The sequence below is a fragment of the Pteropus alecto genome, unplaced genomic scaffold (genome assembly GCF_000325575.1).
Source record: "Pteropus alecto unplaced genomic scaffold, ASM32557v1 scaffold7, whole genome shotgun sequence".
Lineage (NCBI taxonomy): Eukaryota > Metazoa > Chordata > Mammalia > Chiroptera > Pteropodidae > Pteropus > Pteropus alecto.
Window position 1 is genome coordinate 1144210 of NW_006494614.1, and position 25513 is coordinate 1169722.

The 25513-nt window shown below is 32.0% G+C and overlaps 1 protein-coding gene across 1 annotated transcript in view; it reads left to right on the forward strand.

The window, feature by feature from the left end:
- Nucleotides 1–25513, forward strand: part of ASCC3 (activating signal cointegrator 1 complex subunit 3) — a 259616-nt gene that overhangs the window by 137828 nt on the left and 96275 nt on the right. Inside the window, exons 18-24 of the mRNA XM_006926271.3 lie at nucleotides 10038–10229; nucleotides 10539–10763; nucleotides 15970–16089; nucleotides 18592–18756; nucleotides 20415–20501; nucleotides 21363–21539; nucleotides 24420–24645. Of these exons, the coding sequence (XP_006926333.1) occupies nucleotides 10038–10229; nucleotides 10539–10763; nucleotides 15970–16089; nucleotides 18592–18756; nucleotides 20415–20501; nucleotides 21363–21539; nucleotides 24420–24645 (1192 nt within the window). The remainder of the gene's footprint in view (nucleotides 1–10037; nucleotides 10230–10538; nucleotides 10764–15969; nucleotides 16090–18591; nucleotides 18757–20414; nucleotides 20502–21362; nucleotides 21540–24419; nucleotides 24646–25513) is intronic.

The following is a 25513-nucleotide window of genomic DNA, read 5'->3' on the forward strand; positions in this document are numbered from 1 at the left end:
TAGAAGATTCAAGTGCAGATTTCAATTTTGAGAAGTTACTTTATATACAAAAGGAAAATGGGTGGTGTCTAGAAAATGTGAAATAGTACCCAGAAAGGTAGACATATTATTTTCTTTTTAAAGTGGAAGTGATATGTCATATTGTCTTAGAACTATTCAAGAAAGAGTGAGAAAGGATTAAAATTTATTGATTATTTATATGAAAAAGAAAAGAGACCACAGATAATATAAGAGTCTTAAGACTTCCAGAGGCATAGGATCCAAAGAACAAGTAAAGAGATTTTCTTTAGATAGAAGTTAGGGAACTTCTATTATAATGGAAGGGAAGGTTGAAAAGATGGGTTCCGATGCAAATAGGTTTCAGGTATATGGCAGGAAGATGAGGGAGTTTCCTCTGATGTATTGTATTTTCTTTATGAAGTAAGTGTTAAGGTCATTATCTGGAAGTCAAGGGTAATACGGAGGTCAGAAGTTTGTAGAGAGCAAATAAATGTCTAATGCAGATATTGTGACACATGTGAAAACAAACTAACTATAAATACATAGCAGAATTGCTGTCCGAAGTTAAGCGTTTGTTGAGATTGTGATCATAGATTTAGAATGGTCTCAAGTTGCCCTTGTATATAATTTTTCTTAAGCACTAGCTACCTTGGATCATCTGAGTTTGGCATTTTGCTAGCCTGGTATGACAAAAAGGCAAATGAATTTAAGAAATTGGCAGGAGTGTGATTAAAATGTTGGGCTCTGATGTCTAAACAAGGGAAAGAACCAGAATAAGAACTGGAGTGTAGATTTGAGGAGGGATACTGCTAATGAATAAAATGAAAGTAGAGAAATTGTGATTGGAAGTCATTAACGATAAAGAATGAGCTTAGAAAAATGAATTGCTTAAGCTTGACTTATAGAGATCTTTGGTCAGAAACTGAGATGTTTGTATTTGTGATTTTGGAAGTAGTACAGTCGTGGGTTAATGACAAGGCTAGAATATAATCATTGGTATGGCTGAACTGGGGAAGAGACCATGGGAATCGAAGGGTGAAGGTTTTGAATGTCCGTATGGAAAATATTGTCACCTAGGATGATGACAGGAATTGGTATGGACAGAAGACTAGGAGCCATGGGTATCAAGTTTTCATTGGATAAGGTTGGGCGACAGAGCCAGATATACTGAACCTTAAAGGAGCAGAGGTTTTTTTATAAAAAGTTAATGCATAGTGGTCTGGAAATTGTGATAAGGAAGAAACATCGTTCCCCATCACTTGAGAGGTGTGCATGGGAAACAGAGTCCATGGAGTAGAGTCAAGTTTCATTAAGGCAAGGTGAGATAAGAGATTGACATTGTTTGCTGATCAATGAGTGGCAGTTCCAGAGAGTAGAGTGGAGAATTTCATATTCTCAAATGGAGAAATAGTACAGAGGATAAGGAATTGAGTCAAGAGCAAAAAATTACCAAGTATTATGGAGACAATAATATAATAGATCATTGGTTCCCCATTACCACCTGTACTCATGCCAGATATCAGAATCAAAATCTCTGAAACTAAGGCTTTAAAATCTTTAACATGATCATCAGAAATTCTGATCATAGCCATGTTTAGTTGATCTAGTGAGCTGATGACTATTGAACCTTATGCTGAGGACGTAGATGGTTTCCTTCTGGCTGCCTGGCAGGGGACCCCAACCCCAGGGCCACAGACTGGTATTGTCCATAGCCTGTTAGGAACCAGGCCACACAGCAGGAGGTGAGCACCCAGCAAGTGAGCGAAGCTTCGTCTGTGTTTGCAGCCACTTCCAGCACTAGCATCACTGACTGCCTCAGCTCCACCTCAGATCATCAGGCGTTAGATTGTCATAGGAGCACTAGTCCCTGGTGCCAAAAAGGTTGGGGACCACTGTACAGAGGACAGAGTATTACAGGTTTTGGCTCTCTTGTCATAGACACCAAGGGACCAATTTCAGATGTCTCAATAAGTTTTAAAGTGAAATAAAGCTTTAAATAGAAAGAGGAGTAGGGAAGGAAGGCGTATTGTATTCCTTAGATTGCTAAACCTCTAGCAATTTAAGGAGGCCCACCGTCTTATGCTGCTTAGCTTTATAAACACTGCATGATAAAAGTAGCACTTACCAAAGATGAAACTTGTAATATTTTTTCTAACATTCATAAGGCATGCTGACTAATAATTATGAGACAAATGGTATCATTTGGGAGAAAATATTTGCCTCTTACTAGTTAAATTTTAGTTTTTATAGTAGTTATTTTTTCCTAATGGCTTTTAAGTTATTGACATTAAAGCATACCTTATCAAGCAAGATAAATTACCTCAGAAAGCTTACAAACGTCACTGTAAATTACTTCTGCAACTTCGTCATGCTCTTTTATTAAGGGTTTGTATCCGAGTTTAAGGTCATATATTGATTCTGTATATTTTTTGCTCTTATGGGGGGAAAAACACAAATTTGTTCTTTAATATCCTCAAATGCTTGCTGTCAGATTTTTTTTTTTATCATGTTTTTTAATCATGTAGTTGTGTTAGCTTAGAAGTCAACTTTTTGATGTGGTTACATTTTAACCTTATTCATTTGTAAAATACATTATTTTCCATTTCATGGGTAAGAAAAAGATATGTAAAGTCAGAGAAGGAAGTCCTTCATACTTATAATGGGAAAAAAGAATGTAGTACACTCTGTATGTTAATGGATTATCTTAGCAGTTGTCTGTTCCATTCTAATTTTACTGACTATAAAGCCCTATATGGGAAGTTTGCTTGTGAAAAGTGGAAATAAAGGTCAGAGGAACCAAGCTTAGATAATTCTTAAACTGCACACACCTGATTCCCTTTACCCTCTCACAGCTAGAGTTCTTTTGTGCTGAATTTCCACGTGTAGAAACACTTATCCAGTGAATATAGTATTGAATCTCAAATGGCTTCCTTAGAGAATCTAATGCTCTGTTCAGAGAATGTGAACAAGATAAATTATGTCTCCAGCTATCCAGAGGATAGCAAAGCCTGGACTCCAGGTTGAACTCACCCTGGGAAACCAGGTAGAAAACAGTGATCGTTCTCATACTTCAGAAAGCAGCGGGCATCTTGTAATAAACAAGTTTAGCTCCATGAGTCGTGGTCTTCACCATCTCTCCTCCATTCATTTCTCCAAATACAACTCCTGTTAAAAGCCTCTATGTTTCTATTTCTTTCAAAGGAAGATTTTGTACAACTACCAACGTGTGTGTTTTCATGTGTGTTTCCGTGTGAACAAACTGAATCATGTTAGACACACTTTTATGTCTTGCTTTTTTCACTTAATAGTAAGTCAGGGATATCTTTCCAAATCAACACAGAAAGATCTGATTCTTTTAACAGCTTCTTTTAATAACTACATAGTATGCTGCAATGTAGACATTATCTTAATTCATTTACCCAGCCCCATCTTCATGGATATTTTTATCGTTTCTAATTATTTTTTATTGTTAACAGTGCTGCAGTAAACGTTCTTGCTCTTGGCATTTGCAGGAATGTCCATTGGGAAAATTCCTAGCAGTGGAATTTATCCTTCAACATGGTTACATGCACTTAAAATTTTGGTGAATGGTCCCAAACTGTTCACTAGGGAGATTGTCCCAATTTACACTTCCTCATACCGTAACTTCGAGGAAGTTACTTTGCCCACATAACTTTGCCAGCACTGGACAGTGTCAAAGTTTTTAAGTTTATGACAGATTAATAGGCAGAAAATGGTACTTCATTATTATTTTGACTGACATTTCTTTATGAATGAAGCTGAACATTTTCCATAGTGGCCATTTGAGTTTCTTTTTTCCATAAGTTGCATGTTTATATCCTTGGCTCATTGTGTGTTAAATTACACGTACTGTTATATGTGTTAACAGACATTTTTTTCTAGTTACACTTTGATTTTGATTTGTTTATAAATATTTTCCTATGCTGAAATTTTTATCAGCTTACTTATAGTCTTTGGGTTTTATCTTGCTTATAAAGGCCACACCTACTTCACTGATGATTTCCTCCAGCCCATTTTTAATTTAATTTAGCTTTTATTATTAAATCTCTAATCTGTCTAAAACTTATTCCATATAGTATGGACCTGTCATATTTTTCTGAATATTCCCTGCTTATTCTATTGATTTTAAAATTTAATATAACATACAAAATTCTCATATTTCCCTGAGTCAATTTCTAGACTTTCTCTTCTAGTTCAGTGGTCTTACTGTTTCATCTCTAGTATCAAACATTTTACTTATTCTGTTTTTATAATATTTTTAATATATAGTTGGAACAAACATCCTGATTATTCTTCAGTTTTGAATATTTTCTGGATAAATATACAGGTTTACTTTTTAAGATGAACTTCAGTATCACCTCCATGATTGTGATATTAAACTGTCCATGTAAGATTAATTTTGAGGCTTTGCTTCTGTTTCTGTGCTGTAGGGCCTCTTAATAACATTAGAATTAATTCATCTTTGAAAAGTTTGAAAGCCCAGATGTTAGATAGCCTTTAAATTTTTCTTCCATTGCTTTTATTTTATAACTTTTACCACTTGGGATAAAATATTAGTAAAATGGTTATTTACCTAGAAAGTCATCCATTTCAAACAGTTTTTTAAATAGATATTGTAAATAATGCTACAACGAACATGCTACATATATCTTTTAGAGTTAGTGTTTTTGTTCATAGCATAAACAGCCAGAAGGGGGATTGCTGGGTCATATGATAGTTCTATTTCTAATTTTTCTAGGAACCTCTGATACTATGGAAGCAACTTAGGTGTCCATCGATAGATGAATATGTGGGGTGGTGTATGTATACACATACACATACACACACACACACACAATGGAATATTACTCAGCCATAAAAAAAAAAGAATAAAATCTTATAATTTGCAACAACATGGATAGACCTAGAGTGTATTATGCTAAGTGAAATAAGTCAGATAGAAAAAGACAAATACCAAATTATTTCACTTAAATGTGAAATCTAAAAACAAACAAACAACAAACAAATAATGAACAAAACAGACTCATAGACACAGAGAACAAACTGATGATTGCTAGAAGGGAGGAGGTGGGGGGATGAACAAAAAAAGGTGAAAGAGAATAAGAGGTGCAGACTTCCAGTTATAAGATGAATAAGTCACGGTGATGTAAAACCCAGCACTGGGAATATGGTCAGTAATGTTGTAATAACTTTGTATGTTGACAGGTGGTTACTAAACTTAATTGTGGTGATCACGTAGGGTATATAAACGTCGAATCACTATTGTTCACTGGAAACTAATATGATATAGTATGTCAACTATACATAAAATAAATTAATTAATTGGAAAATAAATGGACTGTATTGAATTTTACAGAGACTCTTTTCTTTTAAATTTTGCTATACTCTTGAACATTTCCTTTTTCACATTACTAATTTTGTGCTCGTGCTGTTGTGCTTGTGTACAGCTATATATCTACTTTTACTAAAAGGCTAAATAGTAAGTATTTTAAGCCTGTAGACATATAATGTCTGTTACAGCTACTCACCTTTCTGGTGTAACTCAGTAGCAGCCATAGACAATATCTAAACAAATTGATATGGCTGTATTCCAGTAAAACTTTATTTACAAAACAAGCAGTTTGGCACATAGTTTGCCAACTCCTGCTAGCCAATAATAGCCATTGTCTATTTTTGTTTAATTTTTTCTTTTAAAAGAGTTTTTGTGTTTACTTACTAATTTCACATTTTTAAAATCAGATTCTATTTTAACTTTATTTGGGCATTTTTTCCTTCTTTCCCTGGCTTTGTTACGTTTTTATTTTTCTAACTTCTTGAATTAGATACTTAATTTACTTATTTTCATATTTAATTACATAAGTGTTTCAGATATGATATTTTCTGAGAGCACAACTTTACTCTGACCTATAAGTTTTCATTAATTTTTAGACTTCTGTAATTTTAGTTTTTATTTCTTATTTGTTAAGAAAGCTAAGAGAGATACATATGTAGAGTTTTGCATGTGCGTGTTAGACTTATTAATTATTTTATTCAAATGTTTTACCCCTGGTCCAATCCACCATCATATCTCACCGGGGATGTTGTGTTAGAGTTACCTAACTGGTCCCTCCTTTTTCTCTCTGGCTCAAAAACCTTGAGCGACTTCCCATTTAATTAAGAATAAAAGCCAAAGTTTTTATAACGAATGTCTTCAAAACCACATCCCAAACTGAATCTTCTTCCTACCTTCCTAATGCCTAGCCTAAGCCACAAGGATTGGCTCTCATCCTACTTTCCCCATCACATGTGTATATTCAGTGCACCAAGGCCAGGATAAACGTAACAATCCTAACGCATTCCTTTCCTTCATGTCCTACTCACCCCCATTTTAGTCTTGGTCACTTTACAGTATACTTTAAGTGATATCTCTATTTCCTCTGCCTTCATCGTCTCAGCTGGATTGTTGTAGTAGCCCCAGAGCTGCTCCTCCAGCCTCTGTTCTTAGCACAACTGTGAAGTTAACTCTCTAAACAACAAATCTGACGCTGCTTAAAAAATTTTAATTGACTCCCTTTTTACCAATGCTTGGGACCATGTAAAGACTGACCCCAGTTCTTCTTCCCAGCTTTATTTTCTGGCATTCACCCAGCACCCCCGGAATAATGCCCTCTAGAGACATTGTACTCTTTCATTAGTTTCAACCTCTAGGCTTGTTTATCCTACTGCTTACTTTAGCAGTATATCACTTATCCTTCAAGACTTGCATTTCGTATTTTTTCTAAGGAAATTTGAAACTTATAGGTCAGAGTGAAGTTGTAAAGGCTCTTCTTTAGTGAGACTCGCATATCATGATTAATTCATTCAGGAAATGTGTAGTAAGTACTAGTTATGCAGAAGGCACTCTGCCAGATGTTTACAGTATAAACACAAATAAACCATATATCGTCCTCACCTAGTTTTAGCTCTGTCCACATGCCTCTATTATAAACTTAGCATATTTTATAGAAATCATTTGTATATGGGTCTGTCTTCCTTTCCAGTTTGCTGATTATCCAAAGCTCAGATTTTGTGTTAAATATCTTTGTATTCCTAGGATCTAGCACATAAAAAACAGGTATTTCTTACTTAAATGACCTTCTCTTTGGTTTCTATGAGGAACTGTGGTCCTTAAACTTTTGTGTGCATCGGGATAACTTGAGGAGCTAATTAGAAATGTACATCCAAGAACATGAAAAGATATTTCACATCATTAATCACTAAGGAAATACAGATTAAAACTGTGATGAGATACCAACACACGCCTGTTACAATGGCTGAAATAAACAATAATAATATCAAGTGCTGGCAAGAATGGGAAGTAGCTAGCACTCTCATTCATTACTGATGCAAATACAAAATAGTACAGCCGCTCTGGCAGTTTTCATAAAATTGAACACATATTTACTGTATGACCCAGCAATCCTAATCCTGGTGTCTACTTTAGAGAAATTAAAATACACACACACACACACACACACACACACACACACACACACACACACACTATACCTGAATATTCAGAGAGATTCTATTCATAATTGCCCACACTGGAAACAGCCCAAACATCCCATCAGTGGGTGATTTGATAAACAAACTGATATGTTCACCTGTACTATGGAATAAAAAAGAAATGAACTATTGATACTACAACTTGGGTGAATCTCAGAGGCATCAAACTGAATGGAAGAAACCAGGCCCCAAAGTTTATAGTTTGTTTGATTCAGTTTACATAACATCCTTGAAGTGACAAAATGATAGGGATGGAGAGCAGATCAGTGATTTCCGGGGGGTTATAGGTAGGGAGGATATAACAATTAAAGAATAACACGGAATTTTTTAGAGTGAAGGAATTGTTTATATCCTGGTTATGGTGGTGTTACACAAATTGAACATGTTAAAAATCATAGAACTGTACCAAATATGGAAAAACAACTTTACTTCATGATAATTTTTTAAATAAAATTTTAAAAAGCGTGCATCCCTGGGCCTCATCCCCAGGATTTCTAGTTTTTTTTGTTGTTGTTGTTTTGGTACTGTGAGGTAAGCCAGATTGTAAGTGACAAATTCAGATTTGAAAATAGTTAAGAATGAACAACCCAGTCTTATTTTAAGATTATTGCCACTTCAGGTCTCTCCTAAACCAATAAAAAAGCAGTGTACAGAATATTAACTAGAGTTAAAAGAGAAGTGACCCTCGGTTCCTGTTAGTTCTTCACAGAGACCAAGCCAGGGAGGTGCTATGCCAACATTCCATGATCTGCGTGATACCTTATAAGAATTTACTTTTCCACGGTTACATATTTCTTACATTCAACTTCTACTGTTCTGTTGGTGCAATCAACCAACCGAAGTTTGAGGAATCTGCATTTATAGCAGACCTATCAGGATATTCCAGTGAGGGGATCCATGGATAGCAGATTCACCAGATACAAACCGCAATCCAGCAGTATGAATTGTACAGAACATCTCCTCCAAGCAATATTTTTTAGTTTCCTCTATTAATTGTGAATGAGTGCCCATTCATGAATATTAGAGAAGTAGAGTAAGTGAAATGTTTCTTCTCTCCCTATCCCTGGCCCATGAATAAGCTCTGTTATATCCTAGCAAATACTCTGTGACAGACTTTATCCCAAATCATCCCATATTCATGAAATTGGCAATAACAATAACTCATGCCTGAAAAGATGAAAGGATGCGATATGATTCAAATGTAGTTGCTCATAAAGTGTATATAAAAATGATTTCTAAGAGGCTGACTACCCTCACAAATATGAGATAAGAATACACTACCCTTGAAACTTGAAGAAGATTGTCTTTTTGTGTATCTGTGTATTTTTGTTTGGGTCTCAAAGGCTGAAAATGTATATAAGTTGTTATTTACTTGGCTGGCCACTAGATGGTGGGGTTTGTTAATGTATTACCTTCCATTTTATATTTAAAGCAGATTTCATGGAGTTCTGTTTTCTTAGATCATTTGTCTTAGTTAATTGTTAGTAACACAGAAGTTTAAATTTTTGAGTTACCTTAGAGATAATCAATGTGTCAAAGTCTGTTTGAGAATCCCAGGCTCTCGATATCCCATTCCCACTGAATATAGTGCCCTTTTCATAAAAACTGTGGAAAACTAGCAGATAAACACAGCATTAGCTTTGACTATATAAACACGTGTGTTAATTTAAAGCCTTTAATTTTACAGAAAAGTGTTCTCCCATTGGGTGAATTTTGTAAAAATCTGCTTTTGCACTTATACACTGATGTAAGTGGACCAAATCCCACATCCAAGCTCAGACCAAGTCAAAGAAAAGATACCAAAAGTGAAGTTAGTATATTCAGGCAGATGTAAAATTGAGGAGCTAGGAAAGGTGTCAGTGCCCTCCTATCAAAGATCACAAGCAACACCACTGTGGTAAACAAGTGGATTTATTGGCTCATTGCTGTGTGGAAGAGTACATGCCAAGTGGAACCCTGGGGCATCTCAGTAAGAAGAGAGAAAGGATTCCAAGGCAGCGGGTCTGAAATACAAAGTGTCACCCTGAGGCAGCTGTAAATTTGTCAGAAAAAAAGGACTTAGGGGAAAAGTTGGCTCTTTGTGTCTGGCATGAGTAAGTGAGGTTAGTGGATGGCAATCATTTCTGTAGGGCCTTACATTGTAAGGACTCTGGCCTTTACTCTGGATGAGTTGAAAGCGACTGAGATTTATGCTTATTTTAAGGAAGGATGGGAAATGGGTAATACTGATTGGTTGCAAGAACAGGAGACCTTGGTGAAAGAGACGCTTTTAACTTCTTTTGGCTTTTATGTCATGTTCAGGATTACCCATTTTTAAGATCTGTGAAATATAATTTTTAATAATTTTGCATAGAGCATTATATATTAATACTTAGACCTTAAGATGCTTAAAATAATTTCATGCTCTTTAAATGAATTAAATGGAAAGAGTAAGTAACAATCTCTTTTAAATGCTAAACACTTTTATGTTTTGTTTCTATCTACTCTAGGTACAAAAGTCAAGAAATAAGCAAGTCCGAGAATTATTCCCAGATGGTTTTAGTATTCATCATGCGGGAATGCTTCGCCAGGACAGAAATTTGGTTGAAAACTTGTTTTCTAATGGGCATATCAAAGTCCTAGTTTGTACCGCCACATTAGCCTGGGGTGTCAATCTTCCTGCCCATGCTGTTATTATTAAGGTAAGAGCTTACCTTCCTTTGCACATGGATTTGTGGTGTCTTTAAACAAACCTGTGAATTGATTTATTTAGAAAAATATTGTGATTTGGTTTCTTCACTGACTTTGAATGTTATTTATATAAGGTCAGAATTATTTTCTCCCAAAGAATCTAGTTTATATTGTGAAAATTTAACTAACACAGATGATGAAAGGATTAGTTAAAGTACACTTTTGAGATCTTGCCGTATTTGCCTAATTTCAGTATTCAGCTCATCAGGATTATATTTGTGTGCGTTTATGTAAATTTTTATTAACTTTTCCTCATCTAGGGAACACAAATATATGCTGCAAAAAGAGGCTCTTTCGTTGACCTTGGAATATTAGATGTCATGCAGATATTTGGTCGAGCCGGAAGACCACAATTTGACAAATTTGGAGAAGGAATCATCATAACAACACATGATAAACTCAGCCATTACCTCACTCTGCTCACTCAACAAAACCCAATTGAGAGTCAGCTTCTGGAAAGCCTTGCAGATAACCTAAATGCAGAGGTAAGATCTAAGGAGTAAAAGATTGCCATAGAATCAACTTCAAGAATGACCAAGTAAAATAAAGGTTGAGGTGGTTCCTTTTTAGTATTTAGGAATACAATTTATGCCAGTATACAGTCATAAGACACAACACACCAAATGGCAATATTGTTGATTAGTTCTGAGCAGTATAGATGCAAACGATAACTGATTAGAACCCATTGCTAAAAGACTATATCCTCCAATTACAATGTTTCGTTACAGGGAGGAAATCTAACCCAAGCTATACAAACTAGAGAAACAAATATCAATTACAACTATATTTGTATTGCAAATTTTACAAAGTTTTTTATGAAATGCTTTTCAATTTTTACAAGGTTTATGAAGTTCTTTTATCTTAGATCATTTGATTAACTTTGTTATAAAAATATAATTGTCGGACTATTATAATTTGTTTCATGTGTCTATATATGTATATATGTTTTGTGATAAGATTTAAATAGCAAACCCTGGAAGCCTTGTTAAAATCTTAACTGGTAAAGAGGGTACACATTCTTAATTTAAGAGTCTATGTGTCAAACATTCAAATGAAGTTTTACTGTTTTCATGACATTTTTAATTATTGCTCTGGCATTTCACACTTTACTACTTACATATCTTTTCTTACATTTAAAGTCGATTCAAATAATTTTTGAAAGTAGGAGAGATGTAAATATTAAAGAGATGATAAACGAAATATTTACAATCAAGTATACTTGTGCATAGGTCCTTTATCAGATACTTCTTAAATAACTTATAGAAAATTCACTTAGATTCTATTGATGTTGTTTTCAAGTCTTTTCAGAGAATGAAAATCATGCTCACTCTGCAGTAAGATTAGGAAATAAGTTTTGACTCCAAAGAAAATATTATAGGTCAGTTTCAATTCTCTTCACCTACTGTGATTGCGTGGTTTAAATAATTAGGTCTTTGGTCTTGAGTCAACAGGAACTAGGATACAATAGTCTTCTGTACAAAGATAATAATAATAGTAGTTGACTGAGGACCTGCTAAATGCCAGAGACACTTTTGTGTGCTGGTGCATTCTGTCACTCTCTCAATATTCGTGCTAAGTAGATATTATTGTCTTCAAAGAGATATGTAACTGACCCAAAGGTCATTAAGCTACTAATTTTTGGAAGTAGTATTCAAACTCAGGTTTATTCAACTCCAAATCTAGTCTTTTCATTATAGCCTAAATGTCTGTTATATTATAGAAAATGTAGTAAGTTAAAGGCAAATACATTTCTCTATATTAATGCCTAACATTTGCCTTCTTCTAAGACCAGGAATAAACATTTTCCAAATTGGTAGTCATAATTTCTCTAAGTTTTCTTCATAAGGAAACAAACTCCCTTAAATTATATTTGAGTATGAAATTAAATTCAGTAGTCTGTGGAAATCAAGTGTGAAATTAGTTTATAAAAGGAATGTGTACTGTGTTCCTAAGTTAATGGATTTTTAAGTCTTTAGACTCTTAAAATCTTTATAAGACTATATTCAATGACAGTGATAAACATACAGGTCATTTAAATTAGAAGTGTTGCCTCTACTAATATCTTCAATAACATGAATATTGATTCTGACCATTAGTTGGGAAGAACTGGAGAAAGTATTGTAATAATTTTAATGCAAACATTTTATGAGGCATCTTTGCTGATTGATGCCTAATGGGGCTGACTCTGTAATGCTAATGCCAACAGGTCACAAATCCCAACCTTTTCTTAAAGCTACTTAATTTTGCACTGAGAAAAAAACTGAAACAAGTTTGAGGCTTATTAAAATTTATCCAGCGGACATTACTGGGTACTACCTCTTTGCCAGCCCCTGTAGTTCATACTTTAAAATATGTTAATCTTTCTGTATAATCATATATACGTTCTTTATATAGAGTCCCATTCTTTATATAGAGTCCCTTCTATTTCCACACAAGTTGTAGTACGAACACCTTATTTGTGGATTTAAGGCCTCCACAGTCTGACTAACCTTCTCAGTTCTGGCTCTGGTTATTTTCCAGCACAGATCTTCTGCCCCAGACAGGCTTTTATTCTACTTGTTTCACTTATAAAGTTGTTTTCTCGTTATAAAATTTTCCCGTTATAAAATAGGAATAATCTTACTGGGCTATTGTCAAAATTTAACAAATGCCTGTGCCAACGCATACTCAGTAAAAGATCATGTAACTTACCATTATCTAATAGTCCTTTGATACTCAGCCCCATTTATACTTATTGCCAGCACTTACTTGAGTTGAATAAATAAATGAACGAATGGTAGCATAAATGGTTTTTTTCATGTATTTACTAAAGCAGTTTATACACACACACACACACACACACACACACACACTCTCTCTCTCTCTCTCTCTCTCTCTCTCTCTCTCTCTGTCATAATGATTATATTTTCTTATTTAGTTTTACATGATTTCAGCCAGTTTAAAAAAAATACAAGTAAGCAATTAAGATAACTTTAAAGACTAAAGTTTACATAGGTAAATTAGATACAAAGTAATACTTCTAAATTACCAAATTGGCGGGGTTGGGGTGAGGTGGGATTTTTTTCTCTCTTAGCAGAACATAAAGCTCTATTACACTGTATACTAATGGCACTTTTACAAGTTTCACACGTTAGTTTTTCTTTAAAAGAATTTTTGAATGCATATTATACATTCAAAACACACTATAGATGATGGTTTCATATATGTCACTCTTAATTAGTTACATGTGTCTAATCTACAAGATTAGGAAATTTTTTGAGACCTTAGACCACAATCTATTTGTTACCATATTCATTGTGCTTTTTTGTGGTACAGTTTTGTTACTAACCGATTATACAGTTATTGAAATGAATGGATAAATTTCAAAAAATACTTGAAAAATATTTATTTTAGAAAAGGTCCCTGTACTAAGTAGCCACTAGGTGACAGCAAATATTTACAAGTAAATTTAAATTTTTGTCACTAGATGGCATTCTAGGATTAATCTCAAAATGTGATGTCTCATTATAATTTGCCATTTATTTTTCTGGAGAGTCTCTCTTTATGGTGAACGTTTAGGTGTCCAATCTTAGACATCTACTTTCTCCTTTCCTTTTAATCTTATCATTAGTGGCAGTAGATAATTACTTATTAATGTTATCCAATCTGGTTTTGAAAATCATAACAAGCTTATTTTATTTTTTATAAAATTTTCTACTCTAAGGAATTGCGTGATGTTACTTTAAAATATCTAAAGGTCATAAAGAAATTAACACAATTTTGGCTGTCAATTAAAAGAATCACAAATGGAGGACACGATCAGATTTTTAGCCATACTTTAGTTTCCTTTACGTAAGCAGACTAGAAAAATCATTAACTGTCTTACTAGTAAATATTTAAGAAGTGTTGTACAGTTCACTCATTGGCTAAATTTTAGTTCTTATTACTCTTCATTTTGTGGAAAATGTTACAGTTCAAATTTTAGGAAATGTATATACTTACCTGTATTGTGGATGGTTTAGTCATTTGTAAATGCATTAGCGGAAATTTATTTTTTCTAGCTTTCGGGAGGTTAATTGACATATGACATTGTGTAAGTTTAAGGTGTACAGTGCAATAAATTGATACATGTATATGTCCTGAAATGTTACTTGGAACATTCATTTTACAACTGAAAGCTTGTACCCTTTGACCAACATCTCCCTACCTCCCCTTTCCCCTAACTCCTGGCAACCACTGTTATACTCTGTTTCTGAGTTCCATGTTTTTAGATTATACATGTAAGTAAGATCATACAGTATTTATCTTTCTCTGTCTGACTTATTTTAAGATAGTGTAAATTTAAAAGTAAATAGATTCTGCCTTATCATTCTTTTTTTTACTTTTGGTCATTTCTCTATTTAATGACAAAAAGCATGATGTAATATTATAATGTTATTTATATATTGCTATAGATCATCTTCACCTAAAGATAGCTAAGCATTTACATATTTATTTCACAAAATTAGTTATACAAAATTTAAAATTATAAATAGGAATAAAGCAAACATTAAAGTTTTTCTTTAATATTTAGTACTAAAATGAGAGAGTTTGTTTTCCTTTTTTTTCTTTTAAAATTTAATAATTTACATAGGAAGGATCTCTCCTTTGGTTGAAATTAAGAAGTTAAAATATTTTTTTTTCAGCTACAGGTTCAGGAAAAATTATACAACTATGAAGTTTCATGATTTGGATGAATTAAAATGAACAAATTTAAGTATAAGCAGAATTACTACCTTTAGATCCAGTGGCTAAGGAAATGTATTTTTACATTTACAAAGAATTTCATTGCAATTCTGTATTAAGTCCATTTTCTAACAATTGCCTTTTCTTTATCACACAGATTTTCTATATTATCATTGTATTTTTAAATTAACTTTTGGTTTTATTAAAGTATATTATAAACCTATATTAAAATGCTATTTTAAATTTATATTTCCTTTCAGAATATAATCTAAAGAATTATCCAGTGCCTATGATAGTTCAAATATATAAATATCTACTTTTTCCATAGGTCGCTTTAAATTTACCAATAAAACTTTAAAACTATGCCCTGTTCTTATATGATTTTTTTTAAGTATATGTATTATTAATACGTATAAATCCCAATAAAATCTGCTTTATCATGCAGAAATGATTGCATTTTCCATCATATACTAGCCATCCTGCAAGTAGGCATCTTTAGAGGTAAAAGCTAATGCTATGCCCTCTGTTGTTTTGGAAATGACAGTACACAGAATCACAATAAGGGGGGATAGAATTAGCAATATTATGTTGTTTTGATTGTGATGCAATTACATTTAAAATTTCAGTAGTGTTGTCACATAAAATAAAACCCAAAGAAGAAGGAAACAGGAAGAAAAATAAATACCAAAAATATTTTTAATGCTATATAGATTATATTCCATTTAGGGAAAATAATCAAATGCCATAATATTGAGTAAGTTCAGTATTAGAAGATAGCATTTCTAATCTACTATTCCCAATTAAATGAGGCAGGACTGATTTTTAATTAATTGGAAAAGTGTTGTATGCAATAATCATGCTTACCTGACAAATATAGCATAATAATGTGTTTTAAAATCTTAACTTTTTACAAAATGGTCTTTAATTTAATGTTTATTTTTAGCTTTAAGGGATTAGTTTAATTTTTGTTATATTTTCGATTTGCAGATTGCTCTGGGAACAGTTACTAATGTGGAAGAAGCAGTGAAGTGGATAAGTTACACTTATCTTTATGTACGGATGAGAGCAAATCCATTAGTATATGGCATCAGTCACAAGTCTTATCAGGTAGAAAACTCATTTATTAAAAAAAATCAAACCTGTAATCCTTTCATGGTATGAAGATAAATATTTGCTACGCCTGCCCCATCTCAAAAGAGTGAGGTACCTCAAAGAAAAACAAAGAGCTTTAATCTTTTTTAGAAAATAATAAGGAAAACTAAATTTGCTTCCTATAATTATTTCGTATTATGTATAGTATCTCTTTTCCCACTGATACTAATAAGTTAATCTTTATATTATCATCAATTTATTATTCAGGTACATTTCCATTCAATACTAACACTTTGCTGTGATTTTTTTCTAAACCAAGATAAATTTAGTTTTTGGAATACTCCAGACATGAGGAAACTTATAGACCTTTTTTAATAATAGGCTAATATTATATGTTGTCTGTTCCTCTTATCAAGTTCCTCTCAGCCCTTATTCCTAAATTAAAGATAGTGTTAATGAGTTCTTATCTTAACAGTTTGGAGGCTGTATCAGTTCCACTTGTGCATATAGACTGAGAATAAGATGCATGTGGCAGCAGCTATTCCTGTGAGTGCTACAGTTGTGTGGTCCACATGGCTTACAGATTCTGTGAGGTCTTGTCTTTTCTTTAGAACTCTGCTTTATGCACTGTAAATGCTTCCTAATTACAGATAGAATCCAGTCGTTGTCTAGTGAAAACATTATTTCAACATCATCATACGGATATTTACTGGTGCTAAGTCAAAATTTGCAAAGTAGCTGAATTTAACTTAGAATTATAGTTTTCCTGCATCAACAGATAACTTAGTTTTTATTTAGATTGTTGTTATCAAAGCAGTTACTTTGTTTTTCTTCATTTTTCCTTTTCTTATACAGTAGATTCAACCATAGAAAAATGAAACTTAAGACTTAAAGAGGAAAAAAAAATAAGAAAAATAGCAGCACCAACTAGTTATGAAGCTGTTACTCTGAAATGGTTAAGGTTTTATATACTCAGGTTTACTGTAATTGAGATTTAATTACCTTTCTTCTCTATTAAAATTTGTGCTATTCTTCAAATGGCTATCTTCTTTAATAGCCAAATCATTCTATTTTAAAAACATAAGTGCATTGTAACCTGTAACCTTAAAGGTTTTAAAGAATATGACACTAACTATTCTCATTACCAATGTGGACTTTATGAAAATAGTCAGTGGCACTATGAAAATATACTGAAGGGATAAAAAGAAAACAAAACACAACATGTGTTTTCGTGGGCTAAGCCATCTCAGTTCTTGGAGCAAGTTAAACACATCAATTAATTTTAAATACTAGGTTAATATCAGAAGTCATTTTTGTGTAATTTTCCAATATAGAGAAAATGAATTTTTTTCCTTCTGATATACATAGTTTTGCTCCCTTCACAGTTCAGAGACTCTTATCTTTCTATTTTTTTTAGCATGTTTTCATTATATTACCCAATATGAATTTGTAACTACAATACTCATGTGAACTAACACAGATCATGCAATTTAACACATTTTTAATAGCTTAGTAATATGTAGTTAATAAAACATTTTCATAAGAAGAATCTGACATGTACAGTATATCACTCACAGCAAATGTTTAAGACTTTTTGTGTTTGCTAATATGATACTTGACTACATCTTATGTCCCTACAGTTGATTTTCTTTTGCCTCATTTTTTTGATTTTTAATTTCTTTTAGCTTTATACTCCCCCTGCTTCCCTTAAATGGCCATAGTCCACTCTACCACTCATGACCAGAGACTGATCTTCCGGATCTGGCATGAGTTCGTGTGTACCTACATATATTTACACACATACATCATAGTAACAAGAATATTTGTTAATTAATGATAATCTTTCTGGTTAGAAGAGGACTAATATAATAGTTTCAAAAACTATTCAAAAATTCATTATTATTTTACTCTTTGTTTCTATTATTATTATTATTATTATTATTATTAGGAAAATGGATTTTTCCATCAGCAGTTATGAAAGCTACTAGAACACTAAAACCATACTTTTGAAAGGATAACTTTGCATTTACTTTGTATATTTTTACTTTGACAGAGAAAAGTATCCTTATTTCTCCAAATATTGATAAAGTAAGAATGTTGTTTGATATTTAAATCCCTGTTTATTTTAGTGTGGGAGGGAGAAGACAATGATATTTTTTTCTATAGCTGATTTCTAATCTTTATAATCTTAAAGGTTTTAAGACCATGTTAGAATTTTAGATTCCGAAGTATTACTATTTGAAGATAATACAGATTGATAATTTTAATGAATTTTATAATTTCATTCGATTCAAACCAAATAAATTTGGGGTTATTTGGGTTATTTAATGGAAGAAAATATTTTCTAGTTATGTCTTAAGTTTATAAAAATGTACTTCTTTAAAAATTGTAATAAAGTTTATTTTAACTAAAATTTCAAAAATTTTCATTTTCATAAATAGGTATATGTGACTCTTCTAAAGAAATATGATGACTATCTAAAGAAATATTCAAGTGTTTATATTTTTTTCCCTGTAGATTGACCCAGCATTAGCAAAGCATAGAGAACAGTTGGTCATTGAAGTTGGACGAAAACTAGACAAAGCTAGGATGATTCGTTTTGAAGAGCGAACTGGATATTTTTCCTCAACTGATTTGGGTAGAACCGCCAGCCACTACTATATTAAGTACAACACCATTGAGGTATTTTACTGAGTGGAACCAATACAATAATATGTCTGTTAATTAGATCCATATACTACCTAGATTTCAAAGAATAGTATTAATGTAAAATAACAAAAGCTACTAATAGGACAAAATGCTTTTAACTTATATGAATTCAATAACATACACTCAGTAAAGACAAGAAAAAAATAAGACTTTAAATATTAAAGACCTTCTTGCCATTCTGTTCAATGAGTATATCCCAAACAGTAGACACGCCGAAGCCTAAACAGTTGAGCATGTTGGTGAGACCTATGGAATGAATGCTTGAATGGTTTTAAGTAGAAAGTGGTGGCTTAATGATATCCTTAAATAAAAAGTTGAAAAATTAATTGCAGGTTACCGATAAAACACTGACTTAAAAGGAGTTAGAAAAACTAGTAAAATTATCAGTCAACCTAGCTGTACCATTGGGCAATTTAAGAGATTTTTCAAAGGTGATTTTGACTACATAACACTGCCTTGCTTATTGTCTTTTAACAGTCTTACGTAAGACTGGGTGCCACTATAATATTTACACTTCAAAGAGTACCTGCATATCTTCATGTGTTTATATGCATATGTATGTACATTCATGTTAATACACTGGAAAACTTAACAGTGATTACCTGTGAGGAAAGGACTTAAGTGTGAAGAGAGGGGGATGGGTTAAAGTGAATTTTTACTCTTTATTCTTCTTGTAGAGAAAGTTTAAATTTTTATATATCAATTTTTATTTTTGTTCTTAAATTGTTTTTTAAATGGAAAAGTAATAGAAGCCATTGAAGTGAAATTTCTCAGAAATATGAAAACTTGGGTATATATGAAATCTAAGTTTTGTACTTATTTAATATGTGCTTATGCATATAAAAGGTTTCAGAAACACTTTCATGTGCTCACTAGCTTATCTTCATCTTTCCCCAAACTTGTATTTGTATAGCACTTTAGGTTTTTTCAAAGACTTTTAACATATATTATCATACAATTGTGATACGGTGTTTCCTCGACCTAAAACGTTTTCCCTAGCCCTCTACTGCTTTCATCACCTACTCATATCCACACATTTTGTCCACTAACTAAGCTTATTTATCTTTCTAGTAGTGTGTTGGTGCCATATGACATCTTCAGTCTGTCTGCAACTCTCAAAACTGTAGCCTTTCCTCAGCTTTGTTTTTATTTTATATGGCCTTTTGCTGATTTTTTTCTTCTATTTCTTGAATTTCTGTATACTCTCACTAGTAATATTATGATATCTTCACCAGACTCTTCAGGTTGCATATTTTTAGTTATTCCTCTCTAAATTTTATATGATATATGGTCATCTTAAATTTGGCAAATGGTACAGATATTCATATGCCCATGTGAAAATGAACCAAGACCATAATGTTATGCTGAACATGTTTTTAGATATCTAACATAGGTTTCATTGTTGTTCTTTTTACTTCTAAAGGTTCTCTCCAGCTAATTACATTTTAGGAAATTTTTTTTGTCTTTGATGAATTTGATGATGTTTAAAGCAATGACATAGAACAGACATCATAACTCTGTGTTGTCTAGGGCTCAAATATTCCTTAAGAATGTATGATTTATAGTTATGTTTTTAATTTAAAATATTTTACTGGACCTATTTTAATCAAATATAACACTTACTTTGATAGACCTTCAATGAACTTTTTGATGCTCACAAAACAGAGGGTGATATCTTTGCTATAGTCTCCAAAGCTGAAGAATTTGATCAAATCAAGGTAAGATTACTTGAAGCCTTAATCAAATGTATATAACATATGTGCATTCATTCATTTATGAAAGCTTATACAGAATTGTTATTTCTAGTACAATATAAGCTCTATGACACTTCACATTTAGAGTACCAGCAATGTTCTTTCATTTATCAACACTGTCTACTATCCTAGATTATGATATTATGTCATACCTGATAGCATTCTATGCTCTCTATGCAAATCAAATATAATTTAAGTAGGTTTTGCAAAGATGAAACTATCTGAGAATATAGTGTATAGATTTTGGTTTATTTGCAATATAAGGTTCACTGAAGAAAATATAAAGGACATTCATTATTCAAACTTAGATATGAATATTTCTGTACCCATATTATAATTTAATCTTATTAACAGTGAAAACTTTAATACTTTGAATCATAGTACTTCACAGCTTTAAGCTATGAATGTGTTATGCCATATAAAAATATATGACTGTAATGAATGCATTTGAAGATAATTCAAGTTTGCCCTAATCCATTTGGTCAGAGGTTTTATTCTGGTCAAATAAAACATGAAATCTCATCAAATGAAGGATTGTGAGGTCAGAAGATTTAATTTTTGTGGCATATCAAATTTTTATATGTCAATGGCAACTTTAATATTGGTGATGAATAATAAAATAGAATTATATCAGCTTCAAGATAGTTTCTTATTGTGTTATTAGCTAACTGTGAAAAAAATTACTATTATTTTAGTATACATAAGGAAAATGTGGAGTTATAGCAAATGGAAGCTTTTAAAAAACATACAATGTAGTTTAATTTCAACATGAAAAATTTCAGTAAATCAGCCTGAATAATCCTATAAAAACATTGCTTCTCTCAGGTCAGAGAAGAGGAAATAGAGGAGTTAGATTCCTTATTAAACAATTTCTGTGAACTCTCAGCTCCTGGAGGTGTAGAGAACAATTATGGGAAAATAAATATTCTACTTCAAACTTACATCAGCCGAGGAGAGATGGACAGTTTCTCCCTTATATCGGATTCTGCATATGTTGCACAGGTACGAATATTACTCCCTTCTCATTTTTTCTTCCTCGTTTACTTTTAGAGACTCAAGGAATTTATTAATGCTACACTGTGAATATAGTGCATTATGACATGCTACCATATTACTGTTTTGTCTTATAGCTAGTGTGTTTAATTGTACATCTTTCATGTCATCTATATTAGATCAGCAGTGGGGGTAGGATTATGTGATTAGTTTGGCTCTTTTAAATATTGCTATTTTTATTTTAGAGTTTAAAAATCTCAATATCTAACTTTTCACTTTAAATGATAAAGTTTATTTCTTTTAGTTACAAAGAGCAATACTACAAAAATATTTCAAGAAAAAGAAAAAATCATGGAACTGCTGTAGCTTTCTCCAAATATTAGAAATACAAACAGATTTTTTTATGATTAAATAAGGCTTTATAAATATTCCTCAGGCCATATATTCAGTATGATAACTCTCTGATAAAAGAAAATCTTTCTTCCCTACTGTTGATACTTAAAAATTGAGGACTGTGAAAGAAAATTATTCCCTAAATTACAACTTATTAAATGTATAAGTTTTAGGAAATACAATAGTATAAAATGTCATAATATTTAAGTTTTTAAATTCAAGCCCCTCTGTGAAATAAAATAGGTTATTTTTCGCAATAGCTACCTTTGAAATGAAAGGTTCCCTTTACAGACATAGGTTTGTGTAAATATTATTTGCTTAAAAAGATACCATATTCATTTTTTATTGAGTAACACCTCCTCTAAGTTAAGGAGAAATAAAAGCTTAATCTTATTTTAAATATAGAAACTATTGTACTACATATCTTATGTTTGTAATTTTGTTCACAGACAATATAATAAAAGTATGTTTGTGTTAGATTATTCCAAACAGCCATGAATACTCAAGAGTGCTTTGATATAACTATAAACATGAAATATTTACAAACATGAACCAAGCTATATTGGTAAACAATCTGAGTAAACGCAGTAACTTAATCAAAGTAACAAAGAAACCAGGTGATAATTTCATATACTATATAAAGTAAATATAAATCTGGTGAAAACTTTTATTTTCACCTTGGATAACATGTTTCTGCCATAGAAAAATTATATATGCTTATCCTCTAAACTCTATACCTTCTATAAGAGCCATTGTTTCTAACTTCTTTTGTTTATCTGTTTTTCTGAAAATAATATAATATTATATTTTCTAATGATTTTATATTGAAATAGTGATTTAACGTAAATGTAAAGCTTTACTGTGTTCTGGATGAATAATCTGGCCACATTTCTGCTTGATTCAAGATCTTGAAGCTATTATCAGAGACTGATATATGAATTCCTTTATATTGTAAAATTTATGGGGTTTTTTTATGATTGGTACCCAGAAAATCAATCTCAGAACATTAAGGATATGTCTCAGAGCATCCCTGATTTTTCTGAAATAACTATTATGGGTTTATCATCCTTGAATTCATTATATTGTTGTTGAGCTTATTTATATTTTAAGTTTAAGCCATGAGTTGTTCCACAAGCACTCTCTCAGCACTCTAAAATGGTACTTCCTTCTATATATTTCTGAAAATTTATTCCATCAGCCCCTAAAATAAATCCTTGGCTCAAGTGTCCTATAGTTTTATAAGGAAGCCTATATTTAGCTTCTCTGAACTGTACATGTCAGACTTTGGTCATTATTCCCACTCAATTTATATCATTCCAGATAAAATATCTTGTTTATATCTTGTCACATTACTAATGGGTATCAGAACTGTCCTCATACTTCTAAATACCACTTTTGTTCTTAAATTTTTAATACTGAAACAAAATAGTCAATTTGTCAAAAGACATACACATTTCATATAATGTAAAACTAAAGTCTATAACCTTTATGATCATAATTTCAAGCTGGATCATCTATTTGCTCTTTAAAATCTTTACTCTTTTTCATATCTTTTTATAATTTTGACCAGATTAAACATTCTTCATTTTCAAATACAGACATCATTAAATATTGTAAGGTGTCTCCAAGTTCATGATTTTAAAAACACAAGTTCATGATTTTAAAAACAATCTTTAATAAAACAATCTGCAAAGTTAATGATAGAGAGAGGAGGGCAAAGCAAATGGAAACTAACTGAAAGAAGTAAAAATAAAGTCGTTAATAATTGTAACTTTCTATATGTCTATTAATGAAGTTATTCTCAGACCACTGAATTTAGAATCTTAGAGTTAAGTTTGTTTAGACCCAGCTTTGAAAAGATACTCTCACACCAATTATCTATGCGACCTTGGTCAAATTATTAACTTCACCAAGCTTTACTATCTTTATAAAATCATCTGAAGACCAATCAAATGCAGTTGTTATAAAGATTAGATGGGATAATATATGTAAAGCAGTTAACATAGCTTAATTTATAGAGAGCCATTAATATGGTAGCTGCACTCATCGATATTTCCTTTGTTACTCTTCTCTCACAAGTTTTTCTCCCTGACTGGATCCCAAAGTCGTCTTTATTTCTCTAAATAACCTTATAAATTTAATCATTTCACTATACCAGCCTTTTATATTCTAGATGGCCTCAACCTAAATACAGGCCTTTTGTCTCTTCCTCTTTCACTCCTATTTAGGGGGTTGTAAGGAGGAGCTTCCTAAAAATTTGGAAATAAGGCTTCTCTCTGAAAATCAAACAGGATAATATCCACATAAAGGAGGTGATTGATTATTCTTGTGTAACAATGATAAAGATAATTAGTGTTATATAAGAATAGATGTTGCCCGCAATTAAAAGATGCAACTTGACATACTTCTTTTGAAACTGAGTCTGAATAATAAATTTATTGACAGATGTTAAAGTACATGTTGCCTAACCACCAGTCCCTCCTTTTTATTCTTCAGAATGCAGCTAGAATTGTCCGTGCTCTTTTTGAAATTGCTCTGAGGAAACGTTGGCCTGCCATGACCTACAAACTCCTGAATCTTAGTAAAGTCATTGACAAGAGGCTTTGGGGTTGGGCTAGCCCTTTGAGACAGTTTTCAGTCTTACCACCACACATTCTAACAAGATTAGAAGAAAAAAATCTTACTGTGGATAAGCTGAAAGACATGAGGAAAGATGAAATAGGTAAGAAGGAAACAAGAACATTTTAATGTATTATTCTGTGCACATAAAATATTTTACTAGATGTAAAAAAAAATTATTGTGAATTTTCACATTACTCGAGATTAATTTTTACCATTTTTATGAACTTTCTTTTTCATTTATCTAAATTCAAACAGAAGTCCCTGCAAATTTTATGAAATCACTTGAAAGAATTAGCAGTTAAAACAGAGTTTAGATTGTCATACCCTTAAGGTGAGTATTTTACAGATAAAATCTCAGGTATAAATTATGAGAATTTGTCATAAAGTTTATTCTCAATTTATTTCTCAATATTTAACTCATTTCAAAGTCTTGTGTTATGTATATCAGCAGTATTACAAAAAAAATTATGTCAACATTAAACTACATTTCTTCAGAGTTTCTAATTAAACTTCATCATTACACACATATATATCTTTAAACCCAGTTGTTATCCATGTGTAAATAGCATTTGGCCTTCTGGTTTTTGTTACATAAAATTGAAAAATTATTCCTACATACATTTCCATGTACCTTAATGTTTTGTTGAACAAACATTGATTAAGTAATTTCAAATTCTCAATGGGGTAGACATTACACATGAAGGGTATCAGGCTGAACAGAAATAAGAGAGAGGATTACTGCTGGCAAAGGGTCCAGAGATGTGAAGAGAGGCTGAGATCATTATTTCATTAGTAGTAAGAAGAATACTTCCAAGACAGAATGGAAGAAGAGAAGTATCAATAAAAATAGAGAGAAATTAAGGACATTAAATAGAGAAGTTGAAAATACTCACATTGGGGTAACATATTTAAATATTTTATCAGATTAGGAAGATGACTTTAGTTTCAAATTTAAAACATTTTGATTT